This window comes from Phoca vitulina, unplaced genomic scaffold, assembly GCF_004348235.1.
Source record: "Phoca vitulina isolate PV1807 unplaced genomic scaffold, GSC_HSeal_1.0 scaffold8, whole genome shotgun sequence".
NCBI classification, from domain to species: Eukaryota; Metazoa; Chordata; class Mammalia; order Carnivora; family Phocidae; genus Phoca; species Phoca vitulina.
Window position 1 is genome coordinate 58,300,859 of NW_022589711.1, and position 22,441 is coordinate 58,323,299.

Consider the following 22,441-nt stretch of genomic DNA (forward strand, 5'->3'; position numbering starts at 1 on the left):
TAATAAGGAAAAAAATCACCTCTATTATGTAAATGTGCTTGTTGTACACAATTTATCTTCTGAAGGGTTTTTGAAATGTATGGCCTTAAAAAAATCATAGACAAAAATGTAAAGTAGAAATTTACCCAACTCAAAAGAACAGAAAACAAAAATAAGTTTATAATTCTCACTGTAACACGTATGGCTAAATAGATATAAAAAAATCTGCCTTACTTCCCATGTCAGAACCTCAGGAAGAGAAAGGAGTTAGGCGGTGCCAAGTCAGAGGCTGCAGCCCGGAGGGGCAGGCACTGGGGAGTTACGATGCCATATCACGCTGCAACTTTTCTTCAGAAAACTGCAGCAGAATGTGGCTGTCAAGTCACATCTCGCCCCCTTAGTTTCTGCTTCCCTGCTGTAACTCCCACCTGCACCAGGTGCTCAGCCATACCTCCTTCAGTTCTGTGCTCTTCCTTTTGGCAGTCTGGAATCTGTTACAGCCGTCGTTCCAACCTTGGCTGCACAGTGGAATCATGTGGGAAGATTTAGCACTGGGTCTCAATCCAGAGACTTTAATTTAATTGTTCTGGGGTGCAGCCTGAGTGCTGGGATTTTCTCAAAGCTCCCCAAGTGACTGTAATGTGCAGCCAGGGTAGAGAAACTACATCACAGCCTTCTTTGACCTTCTCCAGCTTTCTCTGTATCCCCTGAGGGTTTCCCTCTAGCTCCTCATGCTCATTTTCCTCCCCAGAGGATAGAAGAGATGATAAATGACGACATATCCACAGAATCACTACATGGAATACACAAAATCTCAGTCCAAAGGGCACAAGGACATCTAGCATTCATGCGCCTGAATTCTGCAGCACAGCCAGATCTAGGAACATAAAGCCCTTTGTGAGAATAAAGAGGACAGGCACTCCTCACAATAACTTTAGGAGGCCTATACTCCCGGGAGCACTAAACAGTGATTAAAATCCAGTTGAATTAAACTCAGGTGGCTGAGAGGGCAGCAGAAATAGAATTAATTCCTAGTTTCAGATCAGAACAGACTCTGATATGCCTAAGTAGTCATTCTCCTACCTCTCGTTGCTGCTGGTTCAAATTATGAGAATTTCTCTGGCAAAGGGCAATTGTCTCTACCATGGTATCTTCAACATCCTTCAATGAGAGCTCCTCTTTGGTCTCTAGATTCAGAAAAATTGTTAACAACACTTAAGGACATATTACTGATGATCCTCAGAGCTTCTGTAAAAAAATTAAACTATTTTTTCTTTGCATAGCACTGGTTTTCTATTATGAAATCTTCCATAAGCATGATACCAATGCTTAGTAGATTAAAAACAGGTAATTTTATTTCCATGTAAATGCCTCAGATTCACAGGACATATAAAGCACATCACACTTAGCATTTTAATATGCTTTAGCTATGGAACAGCCCCGATTATCTGTTTGTGGGTTAGTCAGCAGAAAGATTACCTTTCACCTTTCTTACTCTACCATTTCTTCTTCCCTCTATTTCTTAGATGTAAGTATTCCAAGATACTATCTTGGGCCCTCTCCTTTTCATTTTCCAATAACTTCACTTCCTCTTGTGGTTTCAACTCTCAGGTCCTTGCTAATAACTTCCAAATATACACCTGCAGTCCTCGTTCCTTTCATCATCTGCAGGGTGAACTTTCCACAGACTCTATCCATCTCTACACGGATGTCCTGCAAGCACCTTAATTCATATGCACAAAAACCCAAATCACTTTTTTTTCTCACTTCCCAAACTAAGTTAATGAAACCATCATCTTTAAGTCAGTTTATAAATCTTCATCATCCCTGATGCTCCCTCCCCGCTTCACCCACACGTCCAAATAAATTGCCACTTCTGTTGATTCTACTTCCGTGCCCTCACATGCTCATGCCTTTTACCCTGTGGTGCTCTTCACCTCCTGTGAATTACAGCAACAACCTCTTAATTAAACTTCTGACTTCTAATACTTGCCTCCCTCATTCTCTTTTATACTGTCATAAGCAAATGTATCAGTCTCATCCATAAAAATCATTAAAGGCCTCAAAGTTTTAAAAACAGAACATAAGTAAACCTCTGACCCGAGTAAGCATCTGGCTCATGTTCTCACCCTCTGTGCTCTTACATCGCTGCGCTCTTACTCTTGAGTTCCTGGCCAGGTACTTTCATACTCATGTGCTCCTCAGCCCAGATGCCCTTTCCTTACTTTTCCCTATCAAACTTCTATTCATCATTCCAGGCTTACTTCAAAGGTCACATCTTCCACAAATTACCTTTGATTCATCAGTCACAAATCATTCCCTAATTTTTCACAATCATTTGCCACTGTCACTGTATCTCTTTTCTAATACTTGATTCTTCCAGCATTCAAAGTTTTTATTTACATATCTGTCTCTTTCACAAGACTATAGTTCTTTGGGTGAGGGCTGTGTTTTAGCCATCTGTGTATAACCCATACTAGCACCATGTCTTGCAATGAGCAAACCCTCCAAAATTCTTAGGCACACAGAAAAAATTAAATCTGAGAATAAATAGTGGACATGAGACTATTACTGAAAAATTGATCTTCAAAGAAATTTAAATTCAAAGAACTGGCTTCTTTACACATATCACTTGCAAAACACTGTAGTGGTTTTGGGAAAACATTCTTCTTTTCCCTCAATCTCTCATGTAATGTGTGCAAAAATTATTCTAACAACAAGAAAAATATCATAAATGCAATAAATCTATCATAAACTGACTAAACAGATTAACAGTACAAAAATAATAATTAAATGTTTAGCTGAACTAAATATGGGACAACCAACTGTTTACTGAGGTTCCAAAAAGACGCCATACAATACAAAATGATTCAGATATAACACAGACCCTATCACCTAGGACCTAGCCATAGAAAACACAGATGAATGTAATTTATAGAGAATTAGGGTAAAGGAGTTTAAGGAAATGTGTGGGCCAAGGGGGACTAAGAAATGTGCTGATGTGTTAAAAAGGTAGGACAATCTAAAAATCACCTATCGAGTGAACTTTGGAAGAGTTATTTTGAAAATTTCAATAATTTGAAAAGAAATCACCCTATTCAAAAGCAGGCAAAGGCCTTGAATAAACACTTTGCCCAAGAAGACACACAAGTAACCAATAAGTACGTGAAAAGATGCTCTCCATTACCGGTCAATTGGGAAATGCAAAGCCAAAGCACACTAAGCTACCACTTGGCACCCAGGAGGATGGCTACTCCCAAGAAAACAGAAAAGAACAAGTGTTGGTGAGGGCTTGGACAGACCGTAACCTTTGCTGGTACGCTACTGACGGCCAAGTACATTGATGCGGCCACTGGAGAAGCGAGTGTAATGGCCGCTCAAAAATTAACAACAGAGGGGCGCCTGAGTGGCTCAATTGTTAAGCGGCTGCCTTCGGCTCAGGTCATGATTGCAGGGTCCTGGGATCGAGCCCCACTTAGGGCTCCCTGCTTGGCAGGAAGCCTGCTTCTCCTTCTCCCACTCCCCCTGCTTGTGTTCCCTCTCTCACTGTGTCTCTCTCTGTCAAATAAATAAAGAAAATCTTTAAAAAAAATTTAACAAGAGAATTACTATTGAATCCAGCAATAACACTCTGGGAATCCACCCTGAAGAAACGAAAGCAGGGTGTCAGAAAGATACCTGTACAGGCATGTTCACAGCAGGATTCTTCACAATGGCTGGAAGAAACTCAAGTGTCTGCTGACAGACAAAAGGATACAAGAGGTGGTGCACACATAAACCAAAATATTATTCAAGCCTTTTTAAAAAGGAATGAGATTCTGACATGTGCTACAACGTGGATAAATTATGAAGATATTCTGCTAGGCCAACACGCCAGACAGAAAAGGGCAAATGCGGGACGATTCCAGTTATAGAAGGCACCTCATCAAATTCACGGAGTGGGAAAGCAGAATGGTAGGTGCCAGGGACCGACCGGGGGCAGGGAATGGGATTAACTGTCTCAGGGGGACAAAATTTCAGCTTGGGAAGTGGAAAAACTTCTGGAGACAGATGCTAGGGATGGTTGCACAACAATGTAAATGGACTCAATGCCACTGAACTGGACCCTTATGAATGATCAAAATGATAAATTTTGTGTTATGTATATTTTACCACAATTTTTAAAAAATGAATCTATTTTCTAAAATGTCAAGGAAAATAATGGGAATTTTCTATCTGTCTGTGACAAGGCCATCTAAGATTCTACACTGTCAAGTTTTACTGCTTTGTGCTAAAATTATAGAAATTCACTATAGAAACACTGGCTATTACTGATTAGAAGCTCTGATTTGCTATTGCTCAGTACATTATAGTAACTTTTAGGACATTAGTTATGTACCTCATTTATATATAACCAAAACCTGGCACAGATATATAACAAAAAAACCCCACTCTCAGTGAAAAGTGCCTACTTTCCTGTACACTGAACTCCACTGACGACTGGCATCACAAAGCCACAATGGTTTACGTGATTTCCTATTATGAGCTCTTGAAAATGAGCTAAAATTGAGATCCATGTTAAAGTATTTACACAAATCAATGTAATTATTATTTAATAAATGCAGTTTGTTAGACAACACCTTTTAAAACACAGGGTCCATGGGAAGAAATAATTGCAAATTACACTCAAGAACTTACTTTCATCTTGATGTGTTATCTCTTGAAGTTTGCTTTGTAGTCTCTAGGAGGTAAAAAAAAAAAAAAAATGCAGGAGGTAAAAAGAAACAGTTACCTAATCCAAAAATACTTGAACTAACACATTTTTTATTTTTTAAATTCATTTATTATTATTTTTTAATTCTTTATTTTTTTAACACCCAGTGCTCATCACAACATGTGCCCTCCTTTATACCCATCACCCGGACTAACATTTTAAAGGAAAAACCTGAAGAAACAACCAAGTTATGAGGAATGGTCCCTTACTGTCATTCAGAAGAGAATTCTTGTGTATACATAAAGCATAGCTAGCAGTTTTGGAAGGGACCCAAAATATCAAGTGTCACTTATCCTTCCCCACTCCTGCTTCTGTTTTACCATCATACAGTCATCAATAACATTCTCTAGGCACAGTAATAGGAGTAGGATTTATCCAGACTTTGGGTAAGGGAATCAAATTCATACTGGGCTATGAGAAAAAGGGGTGGGTGGGAAGGGTGGGAATAAAAAAAGAACATAAAGTCTGTCTCCAGAGCATAGGGCACAGCCTTGAGTGTGATACCTCTAAATATGCAATTGCAGTGTCCATTGCTATACCAAATACTAGATCCTTAGAAAGCCTTAAATGATATTCCAAAGGTTTTTTTTTTTTAAAGATTTATTTATTTTAGAGAGACAGAGAAAGAGAATGTGGGGGGAGGGGTGGAGGGAGAGGGAGAAAGAGAAGCTCAGGCAGACTCCCCGCTGAGTGAGGAACCCCACGTGGGGCTCAATCCCACGACCCTGGGGATCATGACCTGAGCTGAAACCAAGAGTTCAACGCTTAAGTGACTGCACCATACAGGTGCCCCTCAAAGGCTTCTTAATATACACTGAGGCTGACCTTAATATATCCTTTCTACTCCAAATTTGCTCCTTTCCTTGAGGTCCCTTACAGGCTAATAATGTAAAGCTAAAAATCACACAACTGTCATTAACCACTCCCTCTTATTCCTTCCATACCATATTCAAATGATCAATAGTTCTCAAGTCCAATTCTCTCCCCATTCCACCACCACCACCGTCCCTAGCTCAAGCCTCATGGATTCATTACTTGTACTACACAGCCTCGCAAGTGCTCTCTGCTTCCTCCCCAAGTTTTACTTCCCTCTTCTCTGTAGGCCCCCCATCCTCCTACAGTTACCAGAGCAGTCTTCATGAAACAACATCATGTCAGTTCTTTTGCTTAAAAACCTTTAATTGATCCGGTGTGATAACAAATTTGTCCTAATTCTTTAGGGTGTCCTACAAAATCTTCCCAAATCTGGACCCAGCCTTTGCTTCTAGCCTCGTCTGCCTATACATTGATAGTGGAGCCCTAGGTGAGCTGCTGGATTCTCTCCTAGCAGTTCGTATTTCTTTGTATTCCCATGCCTTTGTAAATGATGGTCTTATTCCCTGCAAGGATATCCTTCTTCTCTTTCCCCCATCCATGCCAGGAATACTTTTAATTTATCCTTTAAAAATAGATTCATGGTATCTTCAACAAATAAACTGCAAGGAAAAAAGAGATGTAGGGGTAACTTACACATTAAAAGAGGCTGAGAGCCTACACAAAGCCTCTGTGGACTATTCTTCCTAGCCTGTTTAGTGATTACATAGCTAGGAAAAAACTAGAAGCCAATATGGAACTTTTTTTTTTTTTTTTAATATAAATAGGATATCCCTAATCCTTAGCCAGATGACAATATTTAAAATCACTGAGATAATACTTCATACTCATTAAAATGGTTACTACCAAGAAAACAGTGTTGGAGAAGATGTAGAGAAATTAAAACCCTTGTGCACTGCTGATGAGAATGTAGAATGGTGTAGCCACTACAGAAAACGATATGGCAGTTCCTTCAAAATTAAAAATAGTATTATCATTTAATTTAGTAATTCCATTCTGGTTATATGCTCAGAAGAAATGAAAGCTGGGTCTTGAAAAGATATTTCTACACCCATGTTCATAGCAGTATTATTCACAATGTTCAAAAGGTGGAAGAAATACAAGCGTCCATCAATGGATGAATGGATAAACAAAATGTGGCATATACATAAAATGGTGTACCATTCAGCCTTAAAACTGAAATTCTGGCACCTGCTACAACATGGATAAATCTTGAAGACTTTATGATAAATGTACACAGAAAAGCAAATACTGTGTGATTCCATGGATATGAGGTAGAGTAGTCAAATTCATAGAGTCAGAAAGAATGGTGGTTACTAGGGGCTGGGGAGGGATTATTATTTAATGGGCACAGAGTTTCAGTTTGGGAAGCTGAAAAAGTTTTGGAGATGGATGGTGGTGATAAATGCACAACAATGTGAATATACTTAATGACACCAAAATGGTAAATTTTTGTAATATATATTTTATAACAATTTAAAAAGTAGATAAAAATTTTTGTAAAAAATGGATAAAACACCAACTGTCGGTGAGAATGTGTAGCAACCAAAACTCTTATACGTTATTGGAGGGGATGTAAAAGAATAACCACTTTGGAAAGAGGTGTGATCATTTCTTACAAAACTAAACCTACACCTATCCTGTGACCCAGCAATTCCACTCCTTGGTATTGACTTCAGGAAAATGAAAACATTTGTGTACAACAGTGATCATAGTAGATTTATTCTTAATAGCCAAAAACTAGAAATAGCCCAGGGGTCAATCATCAAGAGAATGGATAAACTGTAGTATATGCGTACACTTAAATACTACTCAGTAATAAAAGAAACAAACTCCTGATACATCTCAAAAATATCACGCTGAAAGAAGAATTATACAAGAGTACTACTGAAGGACCCATTAATATAAGTGTATAAAATAGGTAAAACTAATTCACAGCGAAAAAAATCAGAAAAGTGATTATGTGTGGGGGTATGGGAATGGAAACTGAGTGTGATGGAGCATGAGGAACTTTCTCTGGTGAAGGTAATGTTCTCTACCTTGTTAGGGACTAGGAACATAGGGGCATGCATTTGTCAAAACTCAGTACATGATACACTTAAGACTTGCGCATTTTACTAAATGTAAATTTCACTTTAAAAAAAATACCAAAAGAAATGGTGAGCTCTAGTCAATGACTAAACTCTAGTCTTGATAAAAATATTCAGTGGTAAAATGTAGTAGTCTGCAACTTACTCTGACACACAAGAGATTAAGATGGATGAAAACTTACACAGTATTACATGTCAAGTATATCTCAATAAAAAAAAAAGATGGGTTGATGAATGGAGGGCTGGAAAGAAACATGACAAAGCAAATATAGTAAAATATTACCTGTAACATTATTAAGAAGGCACCATGAATATCTCCTTTTTTTTCTAATAGATAGGCAGTGACTTCATGAAGTTGATACTTCTGGGTAATCTAGGAAAGAAGAAAAGATAAAGATTTTTGTTCACAAACCTTGTTTGTGGATCTTATTAAGGATGAAAACAACATGACAATAAATAATAAATTCATACCTCAGTAGTACACTACTGTCCGTCTGGTGTAATATGAAATTTTTTACTTTCTAGTCTTATAAGTGGCCCATCTTCCCAGTTCTAACTAAACCATGTTCATTCACTTTTTTCTTCACTGATTTAAAATTGTCATTTACCTGAGTATAACCACTGGAGAAAAGGTAACACATACACATAAATAGGAACAACATAAACCAGAAAATATTTAAAATAAAATGGCAATGAAACACAACATAACAACTTGTGAGATCTTAATAAACATCAATAAACTAAGAGTTTCTAATAAGTAAACAAAATACCAAGTAAGCTAAGAAGAGAAATGAAAGACAGGAAGTGCAGAAAATAATGCTACTGAAAAGAAACAAAGGGAAAACAATACAGAAGTTTAACAAATCCCAAAATAGCCTTTGAAAAGACTAATAAAGTAGAATAAAACTTTCTTAGCAAGAAGAAAAAAGAGAGGCACAAATAACATATTAACAGGTTCAAAGGAGAAAAACCTATGACCCTCTCAATAAATACACAAAAAAAGTATTTGATAAAATGCAGTACCCATTCTTTTTTTTTTTTAAGATTTTATTTATTTGACAGAGAGAGCCACAGTGAGAGAAGGAACACAAGCAGGCGTAGTGGGAAAGAGAGAAGCACGCTTCCCGCTGAGCAGGGAGCCTGATGTGGGACTCGATCCCAGAACCCTGGGATCATGACCTGAGCCGAAGGCAGACGCTTAACGACTGAGCCACCCAGGCGCCCAGTACCCATTCTTAACAAAAACAAAACACTTACTCAAACTGAGAAAGGAACTTTAATAAAAATTATCTATCAAAATCTTAAACACTACATTTAATGTAAGATGTTAGACACATTCCCTTTTAAAGATTTTTTTTTTTAATTTATTTGAAAGAGTGAGAGAGACAGAGAGAGCACATGAGCAGGGGGAGGGGCAGAAGGAGACGGAGAAGGAGGCTCCCCGCTGAGCAGGGAGCCCAACACGGGACTCAAACCCAGGACCACGAGATCGTGACCCAAGCCGAAGGCAGACGCTTAACCGACTGAGCCACCCAGGCGCCCCGACACATTCTCTTTTAAATCAGAGACAAGGCAAGAATGCATACTGTCACTGCTTCTATACAGTAGTATCCTAGAGCTCCTACACATCTGATAAGAGAGAGAAAACAGTTAAGATTGAAAAGGAAAAAAAACCCAAATTACCCTTATTCTTGGAAAGTAGTACTGTTGTAAAAAAAAAAAATCTAGAAACTATTTGAAGAATTCAGATTCTTTCTGATACAAAACAATGTACAAAAATTAATAACATACAGCAGCAGCAATCAAAAAAGATGTCATTTCAAAAAACTTTCACTGTTAACAAAAAATGTAAGTATTTAGGAATGTAAAAAAACATATGTAAGAACTTTGTATATCATATAAAAGTTACTGAAATCTCACCAGAGAGCATCAAAGGCTTTTAAAAAGACAACTAGTTTCCTGAATATGAAGACTCTACATTGTGAAATGTTAATCTTCCCTGACTGAATTCATCTAAAATTCAATGTATGTATTTCATCAAAATACTGGACTTTTTTTTTTTTTTTAAGGAACCTGACAATGTGATTTCTAATTTGATGTGAAATAGTAAGAGCCTAAGAGTAGACATAGAATTTTAAAGAAAAAGAATGAGGGAAGACTCTTCTTTCAAATAATAAGCCTTATTGTAAAGCTATATTAATTAAAATATGTGGAAATTGTATAAGGAAAGACATGACCAAAGGAACAGAACAGATCCCACAAACAGATCTACGTCTATTTGGGAGTTTGGTATACAGTGATATGGCATTATGGATCAGTGAGGTAAGGACACCAAAATACCACATGGACCACTGGTTATACACACAGGGAAAAAATGTATAAATCCCTCTCTTGATCTGTTTATAAAAATAAATTCCAGATGGATTAAAGGCCTAAATGTATAAAACTCATATAAGAGGATATCTTTTATACCATCAGAGTAGAAAAGGAAATAAGACTCACATACAAAAATTTAAACCTTAAAGGAAAAGACTGATAAATTAAAATAGAAGTCACTAAAAACCAAGTTAAAAGACTTGCCACAACAGACTGGAAGAAGGCATCTCCAACACAGAATATCAGCAAAGGATTAGAGATGCAGAAATTAGAATTTCTACAAATCAGTAAGGGCAAAAACTCAATAGAAAAATGGGCAAATGATATGAACAGATAATTCAGAGAAAAGAAAATCAAAAGAGTCATTAAACATATGGAAAGATGTTCGATGTCATGAAGAATCAATGATACCCATCACACTGGCAAAAATTAAGAAGCCTAAAAATGTTAGGAATCAGCAAGAATGTGGAAAAACAGCAAATACCAACCACAGATGATAAGAATAGAAACAAACAGATGACCTTGGCAATAACAGCAGAATAAGCTACTCTATTGTCTAAGAATTCCACCTCCAGATAATTACTTAGAGAAACCTCACATGAGCACATAAGATTGGTACAAAGATGTATAATGTAGCATTGTTTATAATGGTAAAGGATTAGAAACAATAGGAGTGTCTATTAATAGGGAAATAGACTGTGGCACATTCATTCAATTGATATTATATGACTATTAAAATGAATGAATTAGATCTACATGTATAAAACTGATAAATTAAAAAATTTAATGAAGAAAGCAATTTTGCAATGGGATTATGTACTATATGATACCATTAATACAAATTCTAAAAACTGTAAGACTGTATCATGCATTGTGTAGGTAAATACATATATAGGGAAAATAAAAAACATGGAGGGGAAGGCTCCGCTTGCCATCTTCAGGATGGTGTTGACCTCAGGGGACAGAGGGGAACTGACAGATAAAGGGTGCTTTATTTCTAAAACAAACAACAAAGATCTGAAGCCAGTGTGGCAAAATGTGAACATTTAAATCTACACAGATATTTGACATTCTGCACATTTTAAATACATCACAATGTAAAATGTGTAAAGTGTGTGAGCCGTTCAGGAGGTGGTACAGAGAACAGAGGCTACTGCTTCATGAGTACTGACAGTAACAGCATGGAGAGAAAATGGTAGCTTAAAAACAAACCTTAAGTGGGGGACCTCTCACAGATTAGAATATGTATGCGTGTACATGTACACATGTGTGCACAGGCACAGTCATCTTCATCTGCAAACAGGAGAAAGCAAGGGAAGGGGTCCAAGGCAATGACCGGCCGAAGGCTACCGGCCGCCACTAAGCCTAAGTCTTAAGCACAACAGGACTGACTATCTAACCATCAGTGCCTGCAAACAAGACCCTGGTTTTTCCTTTTAGTATTTTTATTGTATTCCTTCCTCTATGCTTATTGTGCTGGTTAGAATGTCTGTGAAACTTGATTAATAACAATGATGGACACGTGTTGTTTCTGACTTTACTAGAATTAAGGGGCAGCACAATGGAGAGCATGCGCTATGGAGTCAGACTATCTGGGTTCAATCCCAGGGGCTACGTAATGTAACGTGTTAGTCTCCTTCTGCTCATATTTAAACTGGTGAATGATTAGGACGCGTTTACTGTTGTCTGCTCCACATTACTGGTCTTACCTGGATGGTTTCTTCCAGGCGGTAGCACTCAAGGACCTGCAGTGTCTCTATAACCTGGTTTGGGCTGAACTGACACAGCAGCTCAATGAACTGCTCCGTAACACAGGGAGACATCTGCAGCAATTCTTGATTTACATGAATACCTTCCCTGAAAACATGAACGGCAAGAGAGAAGCATTATTTCATCGTATCTATAATTAAGGATACAGGTAAGAAGTATGTAAACCTTGAAACGAAGACTACCTTCTGGTGAGGTAAATCGTGAATTCAAAGTCTCACTGTTACTTAGGTTGTTAGGGTGAACCGTGTATTACATCAGAGACAATATACATCACAACAGTACTCAGTTTACATTGAATAATTAAGGAAATGGTATCCAGTGAAAGCTCCTCTAAATACCAAAGTCGAGTAACTCTATATATTAAGCCATCTTCCAGTCTTAACAGGTGTCCCTACTATACTTCACTCATAGTACCAATCACACCATGGTGTAATTACTTCTTTAATTATCTTTCTTAATAAAGACAATAAACTCTTGAAGGGTAAACACCAGGTACCTTCTCATTAATGAATTCCTAAAGCCTGCAACAGTGCCCTGCATGTTGTAAGGGCTAATTATTTAGGTATTGTTAAAACATATTTAAAAAGTGGATGAATAATAGGGCACACAGTATTTATGTGTTCATTTGTCTTGTATGTCAGCTATTCACAAAGCCCACTATTCACAACGCCCACCAAGAGCTAGAGATACTGGGACACCTGGTTGGCTCAGTCGGTAGAACATGCGACTCTTGATCTTGGGGTTGTGAGTTCAAGCCCCACACTGGGCGTACAGCTTACTTAAAAAAAAAAAAAAAAAGGCTAGAGAAATGAGTATTAGTTTTATCATGGTGGACACTCAACTACCAGTGGCCAAAGAGAACTATTTAGAAAATCAACTACTGCTCATCACAGAACAAGAATCATCTCTGTAGCTTCAAAAGAAGTCAGTTCCTTCTGAGAGCCCTATCTTCTCTTCAAGATTCCCCAACTAAAGCTCTTTATATAAAGAATCAGAATAGGGTTAATAAGATACAAAAATGCTTGGGAAACTAGCCTTCTGAAGAAATGTTAAGGCAGATGGTTTAAAGCAACCCCTCTCCACTTTTCTCACATCATGGCACACAGAGAAGGACGGTATTCGTATGGCCCATCAGAGTAAAGTAAGACTGATCACAGGGGACTATGGGTGCCCCAAGAGCTGAGGGGATGGGTCTCCACGTACACCTGTAACCCAGGCACAGCACACCAACAGTCACGGGCGGCCATCTCTGGACTGCACTGAGATTAATCTGAGGTTATAAATACTCTGCAAATGATGGTAAATAGCTCTATTTTTACTAGTAAGAGACCTCAGTTACAGAAAGAGGAATTATATTTAGACATAGGAAATCTTTCCTAAGTTAAGAGTCTTGTGACACTCCATCCGGACCAGAGGTTGAGCGATGAACTCATTAATTAAGTTCTGCTGCTTGGGGCTGTCAATACTTGCTGATGGGCTAATTCAGTGTGTCCTCAAATTGGCTGTAAATCTCTAAGATCAAGTTTTCTTACTTTTTTCTTCTCTTTTCTTTCTTTTGTATTTCACAACTGCTTTTAACACAGAATTTGGTAACTGGTTATTCCCTATGTAGACCATCACCTTAGTTCTTCCCAAAACTTGTCTTCTGGGAAGGCAGAATTTGAAAATTATCTTTTTAAGTGTCCATGTCCCAACTACACAACACACTCTGAGAGCAAAGGCTGTGTGGCATTCAATGTCTCCCAGCATTCACATAGTCTTGGCACATAAGAAATAAGTACTCAGTAAATGTACACTGACTAAGAACTGAATTGACTGGCTGTAACGCACTGGATTGCCTTCGGAAAAAGGGAACCAAATACAGGATAGAAGGGTGAGAATTACAAGGACTAGGGCTCTGAAGTCAGATTGAGCTACGAATGAATCCTATCAGAAAGTTCTACATGGACAAAATAGAAAGTGCACATGATAATGCAGGGAAATGATGGTTCTTTATGTAGGAGTAAGGTTTTGTCTCAAGAGAACGCTCAGTAAAAGAAAAAGGGAATGCTGATCAATGATCCTCGACGTTAAAGTGCGTCAGTGTTCTTTTCAGATGTTTATACCACATTGTAGGCAGTGTTAATATTTTATCTACATCAGACTTCTGTTATTATGTCTTATAAATGCAAGACTATGGAGCAAATTAAGACTAGACGTAAGCACCTGCCAATGAATCCCAGTATGTGATTCTTTCCAGAACATTTATTGACAAAATTCTTTACAAGTACTGAAGATGTGAATATGCATCAAACCAAGCAAATCTCTCAGACAAATAGATTTTGAGGCATTCATTTGTGAGGAAAATAATATGTCTGCTGGGAGACGACCAGGCAACATCAACATAATCAAAACTTTAATAAATAAGCTAACATTAATGAATTTACATCCATTTCTGACTGTTGCTTATCCAGTCTTGCACATAAATACAATTTGTTATATCCATTTCTCTATCCAAGCTACTTCTGTTACTCTTCTATTAGCTACCTGCTTTGCCACTGCTAACTTTAATGGATCAAAATTATGTATTTTAGACCTAAATCTTATCTACTTTTAAAATATTTTAATATTAATTTTAGTACTTTAATAACAGCCCTGACTTATAGGATATGGACATTTAAGTATATATAAAAGGTAAACTTTTACAAGGCACACACAAGACTTTACTCTTGCCAGCTTTAAAAGAAAGCATATATATGGCTTGTCAAATACACACACACCATGCACCAAAATTCAGGTTGGGGAAAACATCCACCCTTACTCAGGTTGTGAAAAATAATTTAGAATTATGATCTTGTACATTTGGCTATTTCTGGGGAAGGATAAGCTATGTATCAGTTTTGAATAAGTTACATCATTAAAATGCCTCTAAAATTCAAATTCTCTTAAAAATATTTGACAAAGAAAATAAATGTTGCATGGGGATGAAGAAAGTCTAGCCTAGTCTCTCTCCTTCACTCTAAATATTGCACAAAAATAGGCCAGTCTAGACTACTCAAAATTTCTGAGGAAGAGAGTTTCACAATCTCCCTGTAACTTGTTTTGACAATTTAGGGCCACCTCAGCTTAGCCTAAATCCTGACTGCTTGAATTCCCTGCTCATCCCCATAAATCTGGGTGGTGGCATATTGATGACTACTTGGTACCTTTTAGACTGAGAACTCAAATGCATCACTCAAAACACACAAAAGGCAATTATTCTCCCTGTAGTTTTCATTCTTATCATGTTGTTTTACAAGGCTGTTAAGCTGAACTTCCAGCTTTCCATATACATTCCACGTTAAAAATGCCACAATGTAGGGGCACCTGAGTGGCTCAGTTCATTAAGCATCCAACTCTTGATTTCGGCTCAGGTCACAGTATCAGGGTTGTGGGAATGAGCCCCGCATTGGGCTCTGTGCCAAGCATGGACACTGCTTGGGACTCTCTCTCTCCCTCTCCCTTTGCCCCTCCCTCCCCTCCAATTTAAAAAAAAAAAAAAAAAGCCACAATGTAATCCCATGTCATCTGAACTAAACATAAATGAATGTGCCAATCTGCCTGGGCAACACTGTTAAGTGTGATTCTTAAAGGTAGCAAAGACAATACCTACAAAATGTATATGGAATTGTACCAACAATAATGTCCTACAAACTGGACAGGAGAGGCTTAGATGGAAACATGTCCTGTCGCAAGAAAGAATGTAATAGTGCGTATCTCCAGGATGGCCCTCTACTCTGTGCACAGCTGCCAGTATTCCTCACAGAGAACAACCACACTCCCTTATCAACTTGTATGAGGCACAGACCAAAGCAGACAAGTGCACCATTCTGTCTAATGGCAAAGATTCTGCCACATCAAATCAATGTTAATAGCAGATGTAAGCTAGATCTGCAGGGAACTTGTTCACTTTCCCTTTCCCTAGTATGACTACTAATCAAGTGTCAAAATGTCCTCCCCAAATCTTTTTAAATTTTTTTTAAGATTTTATTTATTTATTTATTTATTTATTTGACAGAGAGAGAGAATGTGAGGGAGGGAGCACAAGCAGGGGGAGTGGAAGAGGGAGAAGCAGGCTTCCCGCTGAGTAGGGAGCCAGATGTGGGGCTCGATCACAGGACCCTGGGATCATGACCTGAGCTGAAGGCAGAGGCTTAATGACTGAGCCACCCAGGCGCCCCACCAAATCTTAATAGAATTCTTTTTACCTCTGATATTCACAAAAAAACAAAGTATTGTTTTGAATGTTCTCCTGCATAAGCAGTAAAAATGGCTTTTATAAGCTAACAGAAATAAGAGCCTAATGATTTTCATAGAAAATTAATTTAGCTCCATAACCTTATCAAGTATAAAGAGTACCTGGATCATTCCAATGCTGTACAGACTTCAATTAAAAACTCACAGGGTTAGCTAAAACAATTTTTCCAAAATACCACTATTAATAATGGTAATAAGAACTCTGAGATTATTTGCAATGTGTATTTTCTTGCCACTGCAAAGCTCTCCTTAACACTAAAATCTGCCAGTAATCCCACTAGCAAGAATTGTTTCAATGTAGCCTAAGTCAAAGAAAGACTGGAAAGGTGCAGGTCCTGCCACCTCAGTGTGGTACTAATTTTCAGGTCTGGATGAGACACGTGATGCCATTCTCTCCCCAAAGTGATGGATGGAATTGGAGACAAAAGAGATGCAGTTCCGTGACCCCGCTACAGGGACATTCTTTACACAGTTTTCAGAAATAGTTTTTGAACTGATGCTGGGTCAGACTACCATAAATCTAATGTGATATCCACATATAATTCTGAACATATAGAGAACAAAGAAATTTAGTTTCTGGTCTGGCATGTAAAGAGCTTGAAAGTTAACACTTCCATCCTCACAGGAAAAATGCTGAGCAAACTGAAAATCAATACCTCGTCTTTGATCTACCTGAGAGCTGAGGTCATGGGGCAAACTGCCACCCCTAAATTAGAGAGCAACAGACAAGTGGATATAAATAATCAGAGCTCACTGGAGTAGAAGCCAAGAGCAGAAACCACTGCTGCTGGAGCCAGTACTGGGGTAGGAAAATGTAAACTGTAAATGACAAAATGCCAGAGATTCAGTGTGGACAAACTTAAGAGTTAAATATTCTAGGGAGCCAAGTCTTAGTGGGGGGGGAGTTCCCACACTTTCATGAATTTTACCTCGAGGAGCCACCAGGTTCTCACTGTGAAGACTGGAGAAAAATCCAGTCATGCTTCCAGTAGAGAAAAAAGTAGCCATTTAAAAATACATCCAGAGCATTTTGTTCTTAACACGGCCTGCTGTTATGGACTGATGTCCCCCACAAATTCATATGTTGAAGTCCTAACTCCCAGTAACTCACAATGTGATTTTATTTGGAAATAGCAACTTTGTTGATGTAATTAGTTACGTTAGGATGAGGTTATGCTGGAGGAGGGTGGACTCATAATCCAACATAACCTGTGTCCTTAAAAGAAGGGGAAATTTTGACACAAACATACGTACAAGGAGAATGCATGTGAAAATGAAGGCTGAAATCAGGGTGATGGCTTCTGCAAGCTAAGGAATGACAAAGATTGCCAGCAAATCACCAGAAGCTAGAGGAGAAACATGGAACTGGCTCTTTCTCACAGCCCTCAGAAGGATACAAACCTGCCAACACTTAATCTTGGATTTCTAGCCTCCAAATGGAGACAATAAATTTCTGTTGTTTAAGCCACACAGTCATGTGCTTTGTTAAGGCAGCCCTAGCAAGCTAATACAACTGCCTTCAAGGAAAACTATTTTACTAGAGCCTAAACAAGCTGAGGGAAGAGAAATAACCCAAGTCCTGCCCTTTCTAGACTTCCTGTCTCACTTAAAGGGCAGAGGGGCTACTGAGAAGTCCTTGGGAGGGTCACTACCCAGAGATACAACTCACCAAAAGAGTGAACACTAATCTACGACTACAGAATGCTTCCCCTTCACCATAATTCACCACCACATCAACAGGGCACGCCTATATAATAATAGAGAAATATAATTGAAAGAACTACACAGCTCAGACTTTAGGAAAACTCTCTAGGAAAACCCAAAGACAATCATGAAAACGAAAGGACACCCAAGGAACTTTCACCCTCAGACAACTATGGCTATAGTAAACAGTAAGCACAGCCTCACTCCTAGCCAGATAAACATAAAAAGTCATACCGACGGCCTATTTGCTTCAGTTCCTTTTATGCCATACCTCATTTCAAGCATTCAATAAAAAGTTACAAGACATCCTAAGAAACAAAACAAGGATACAGTTTGAAGAGACTCAGCAAGCATCAGAACCAAACTCAAATATGGCAGAGATGCTGGATTTATCAGACAGGATTTAAAACAACTATGATTAATATGCTGAGGGCTATAAAGGAAAAAGCAATAACATGTAAGAACAGATGGGTAAAGTAAGTAGAGAAATGGAAACTCTAAGAAAGAATCAAAAGAAAATGCTAGAAATGAAAAACACTGAATAAAATGAAGAATTCCTTAGATGGCTTCATCAACAGCCTGGACACAGCTGAGAAAAGAATCAGTAAGCTTCAAGGTATGTCAGTAACATGTCAATAGAAATTTCCAAAATGAAATACAAAGGAAAAAAAAAAAAAACCTGGGGGCAAGAAGAGAATATCCAAAAACTGTGGGACAAGTATAAAAGGTAACACCATAAAGAGAAGAAAGAGAAAAATGGGACAGAAGAAATATTTATAGCAATAATGACTGAGAATTTCCCCCCAATTAATAACAGATACCAAACTACCCATCATGAAGCTCAGAGAACACCAAATAGGACAAACAGCAAAAATCTGTAACTGGGCTTCTCATACTCAAACTGCAGAAAATCAAAGACAAAGAGAAAATCTTAAAAGAAGTCAGAGGGAAGGAAAACACCTTACCTATAGAAGACCAAGGATAAGAATTACATGAGACTTCTCTCCATAAACCATGCAAGCAAGAAGAGAGGAGAAAGAAGTATTTAAAGTGTTGAAAGAAAAAAACCCATCCATCTGTATCTAGATCCATCTGTATCCAGCAAAATTCTCTCTCAAACGTGAAGGAGAAAGTACTTTCTGAGACAAAAACTGAGAATATGTCATCAGCAGACCTGCCTCTCAAGAAATGTTAGAAGTTCTTCAAAAGGAAGAAAAGTGATATAGGTCATAAATTTGGATCTACATAAAGAAAGAGCATTACAGAAGGAATAAATAAAGGCAAAATAAAATGTTTTATTTTTCTTATTCTTAGCTAATCTAACAGAAAACGTTCTGTCCAAAACAATAATACTATGTATTCAGTGATTATAGCTTATGGATAAGTGAAATGAACGACAGCAATGTTATAAGGGACAAGAGGGAGGAATTAGGAATCCTCTGTTATAAGGCGCTGACACTATGCATGAAGTAATATGATGTTGATACTGGCCTTGGATTAGTTATAAATGTGCATTGCAAATTGAAGGAAAACCACTAAAAAAATATACAACTGATATACTAAGAGAAAAAAGTGGAATCATATAAAATGCTCTATTAAAACCAAAGGTAGAATACCAAGAAAAAAAAAGAAACAAAAAACAAGGGCAATAAAAGCAATGAGTAAAAAATAGTAACATAAATAGAAAAGGGCAGGATTATAAAAGCCACACCGAACCTTAAAATTTGTTTTTCTCTGACTGACTTATTTTGCTTACCATAATACACTCTAGTTCCATCCACATCATTGCAAATGGCAAGATTTCATTCTTTTTGATGGCTAAGTAATATTCCATAGTGTATATATACACCACATCTTCTTTATCCATTCATCAATCAATGGACATTTGGGTTCTTTCCATAATTTGACTATTGTTGATAATGCTGCTATAAACATCAGGGGGTACACGTGCCCCTTTGAATCACTATTTTTTGTATCCTTTGGGTAAATACCTACTAGTGCAATTGCTGGATAATAGGGTAGTTCTAGTTTTAACTTTTTGAGGAACCTCCTTACTGTTTTCCAGAGTGGCTGCACCAGTTTGCATTCCCACCAACAGCATTAGAGGACTCCACTTTCTCCACATCCTTGCCAATATCTGTTGTTTCCTGAGTTAAAATTTAGCCATTCTGACTGGTGTGAGGTGATATCTCATTGTGGTTTTGATTTGTATTTCCCTGATGATAAGTGATGTTGAGCATTTTTTCATGTGTCTGTTGGCCATTTGTATGTCTTCTTTGGAGAAATGTCTGTTCATGTCTTCTGACCATTTTTAATTGGATTATTTATTTTTGGGGTGTTGAGTTTGATAAGTTCCTTATAGATTTTATCCACTACGTCATTTGCAAATATTTTCTCCCATTCTGTAGGTTGCCTTTTAGTTTTGTTGGTTGTTTCCTCTGCTGTGCAAAAGTTTTTTATCTTGATGAAGTCCTAGTAGTTCATTTTTGCTTTTGTTTTCCCTTTCCTCCAGAGATGTGTCTAAAGATTTTATTTATTTATTTATTTATTTGAGCGAGAGAGAGAGAGAGAGAGAGAGAGAGAGAAACAGCATGAGAGGGGAGAGGGTCAGAGAGAGAAGCAGGCTCCCCGCCGAGCCGGGAGCCCAATGTGGGACTCGATCCCAGGATTCTGGGATCATGACCTGAGCTGAAGGCAGTCGCTCAACCTACTGAGCCACGCAGGCGCCCCAGAGATGTGTCTAGTAAGCAGTTGCAATAGCCAAGGTCAAAAAGGTTGCTGCTTGTGTTCTCCTCTAGGATTTTGATGGTTTCCTATCTCACATTTAGGTCATTCAACCACTTTAAATTTATTTTTGTGTATGGTGTAAGGAAGTGGTCTAGTTTTATTCTTCTGCAAGTGGCTGTCCAGTTTTCCTAACACCATTTGTTGAAAAGAATGTCTTTTTTTCTATTAGATATTCTTTCCTGCTCTGTCGAAAATTAGTTGACCATATGGTTGTGGGTCCATTTCTACATTCTCTGTTCTGTCCCACTGGCCTAGGTGTCTGTTTTTGTGCCAGTACCATACTGTCTTGATGACTACAACTTCATAATAGAACTTGAAGTCTGGAATTGTGACACCTCCAGCTTTACTTTTCTTTTTCAACATTCCTTTGGCTATTCAGGGTCTTCTCTGGTTCCGTACAAGTTTTAGAATTACTTGTTCTAGCTCTGTGAAAAATGTTGGTGTTACTTTGATAGGGATTTCATTCGATATACAAATTGCTTTGGGTACTATAGCCATTTTAACAATATTTGTTCTTCCAATCCATGAGCATGGAATGTTTTTCCACTTCTTTGTGTCTTCCTCAATTTCTTTCATAAGTGTTCTATAGTTTTCAGAGTACAGATCTTTTACCTCTTTGGTTAAGTTTATTCCTAGGTATCTTATGGTTTTTGGTGCAACTGTAAATGGGATCAATTCCTTGATTTCTCTTTCTGCTGCTTCATTATTGGTGTATAGATGTCAAAAGATTTCTGCTGATTTTATATCCTACAACTTTGCTGAACTCATGTATCAGTTCTAGCAATTTTTTTGATGGAGTCTTTCAGGCTTTCTACATAGAGTATCATGTCTCCTGACAAGAGTGAAAGTTTGACTTCTTCCTTGTTGACCTGGATGCCTTTTATTTCTTTTTGTTCTCTGATTACGGAGGCTAGTACTTCTAATACTATGTTGAACAACAGTGGTAAGAGTGGACATCCCTGTCATGTTCCTGACCTTAGGGGGAAAGCTCTCAGTTTTTCCCCACTGAGGATGATATTAGCTGTGGGTCTTTCATATATGGCCTTTATTTCCCCATCTTCTTTTTAAAATAGCTTTTTCACTATGTAAATGCTAATACAGGTATCTTAATATTAACTTTTTTCTTTCACACTATTTCCTTAAAAAATATTTTCCAAAACTGAATCACTGGATCAAAGCATATGTATAACTTGAGAGCTCTTAATAACATATATAAATTAAATATATATATAGAATACATATATTAAATTGCTCTCGAGAAAACAAAGTGGACCAACAGGGAGGAACACATATGCAAAGGGAGGAACGACCACACGCAGTGCCTCCTCTGAACAAACAGGCCAGGGCTGCCGAGGAATACAGGGGCAAAGAGAAGTGGGAAAAAGGAAGAAAATGAAGCTGGATAGATATGCCTGAATCACATCAACAAGGGCCATGGGGAGTTTGTATTTTGCCTTGGATAAGGGAACAGAAGGAACTTTGTGAAGAAGAACTCTGCCTGCTTAGAGACGGAAGGAGAAGAATCAGGAAGGCTGGTTAGGAGGCCAGCAGGAGGGATCAGGAGAGAGATCCTGTGCCCCTGCACCAGGGCAGTAGGGCACAGAGCAGAGGAGCCCCCCATATACACGGGGTACCCGAGAGGCTGATGTCATGACTGGTTCTGTGTGCTGTGGCTGAGAAGGTGGAGACTGGAGTAGGTAAAACGAAGTGAAGAATCCATCATTACTCTCAGAATTTTACTTAAGACACTTAAACGTAATTGCCTGCTTACTCATCTATTTCCTCCATTAGAATGTAAATTCCCTCGAGGCAGGGCCCCATCTTATTCACTATT

The 22,441-nt window shown here is 38.1% G+C and overlaps 1 protein-coding gene across 10 annotated transcripts in view; it reads right to left on the reverse strand.

The window, feature by feature from the left end:
• The window catches only part of VPS8 (VPS8 subunit of CORVET complex), a 250,931-nt gene that overhangs the window by 69,217 nt on the left and 159,273 nt on the right, over positions 1-22,441 (reverse strand). For all 10 annotated transcript variants that reach the window (XM_032407004.1, XM_032407007.1, XM_032407001.1 and 7 more), the window contains 4 exons: positions 11,781-11,928; positions 7,979-8,068; positions 4,657-4,699; positions 1,063-1,166 (listed from right to left, as the gene is read on the reverse strand). In XM_032407004.1, coding sequence (XP_032262895.1) covers positions 1,063-1,166; positions 4,657-4,699; positions 7,979-8,068; positions 11,781-11,928 — 385 coding nt within the window. The remainder of the gene's footprint in view (positions 1-1,062; positions 1,167-4,656; positions 4,700-7,978; positions 8,069-11,780; positions 11,929-22,441) is intronic.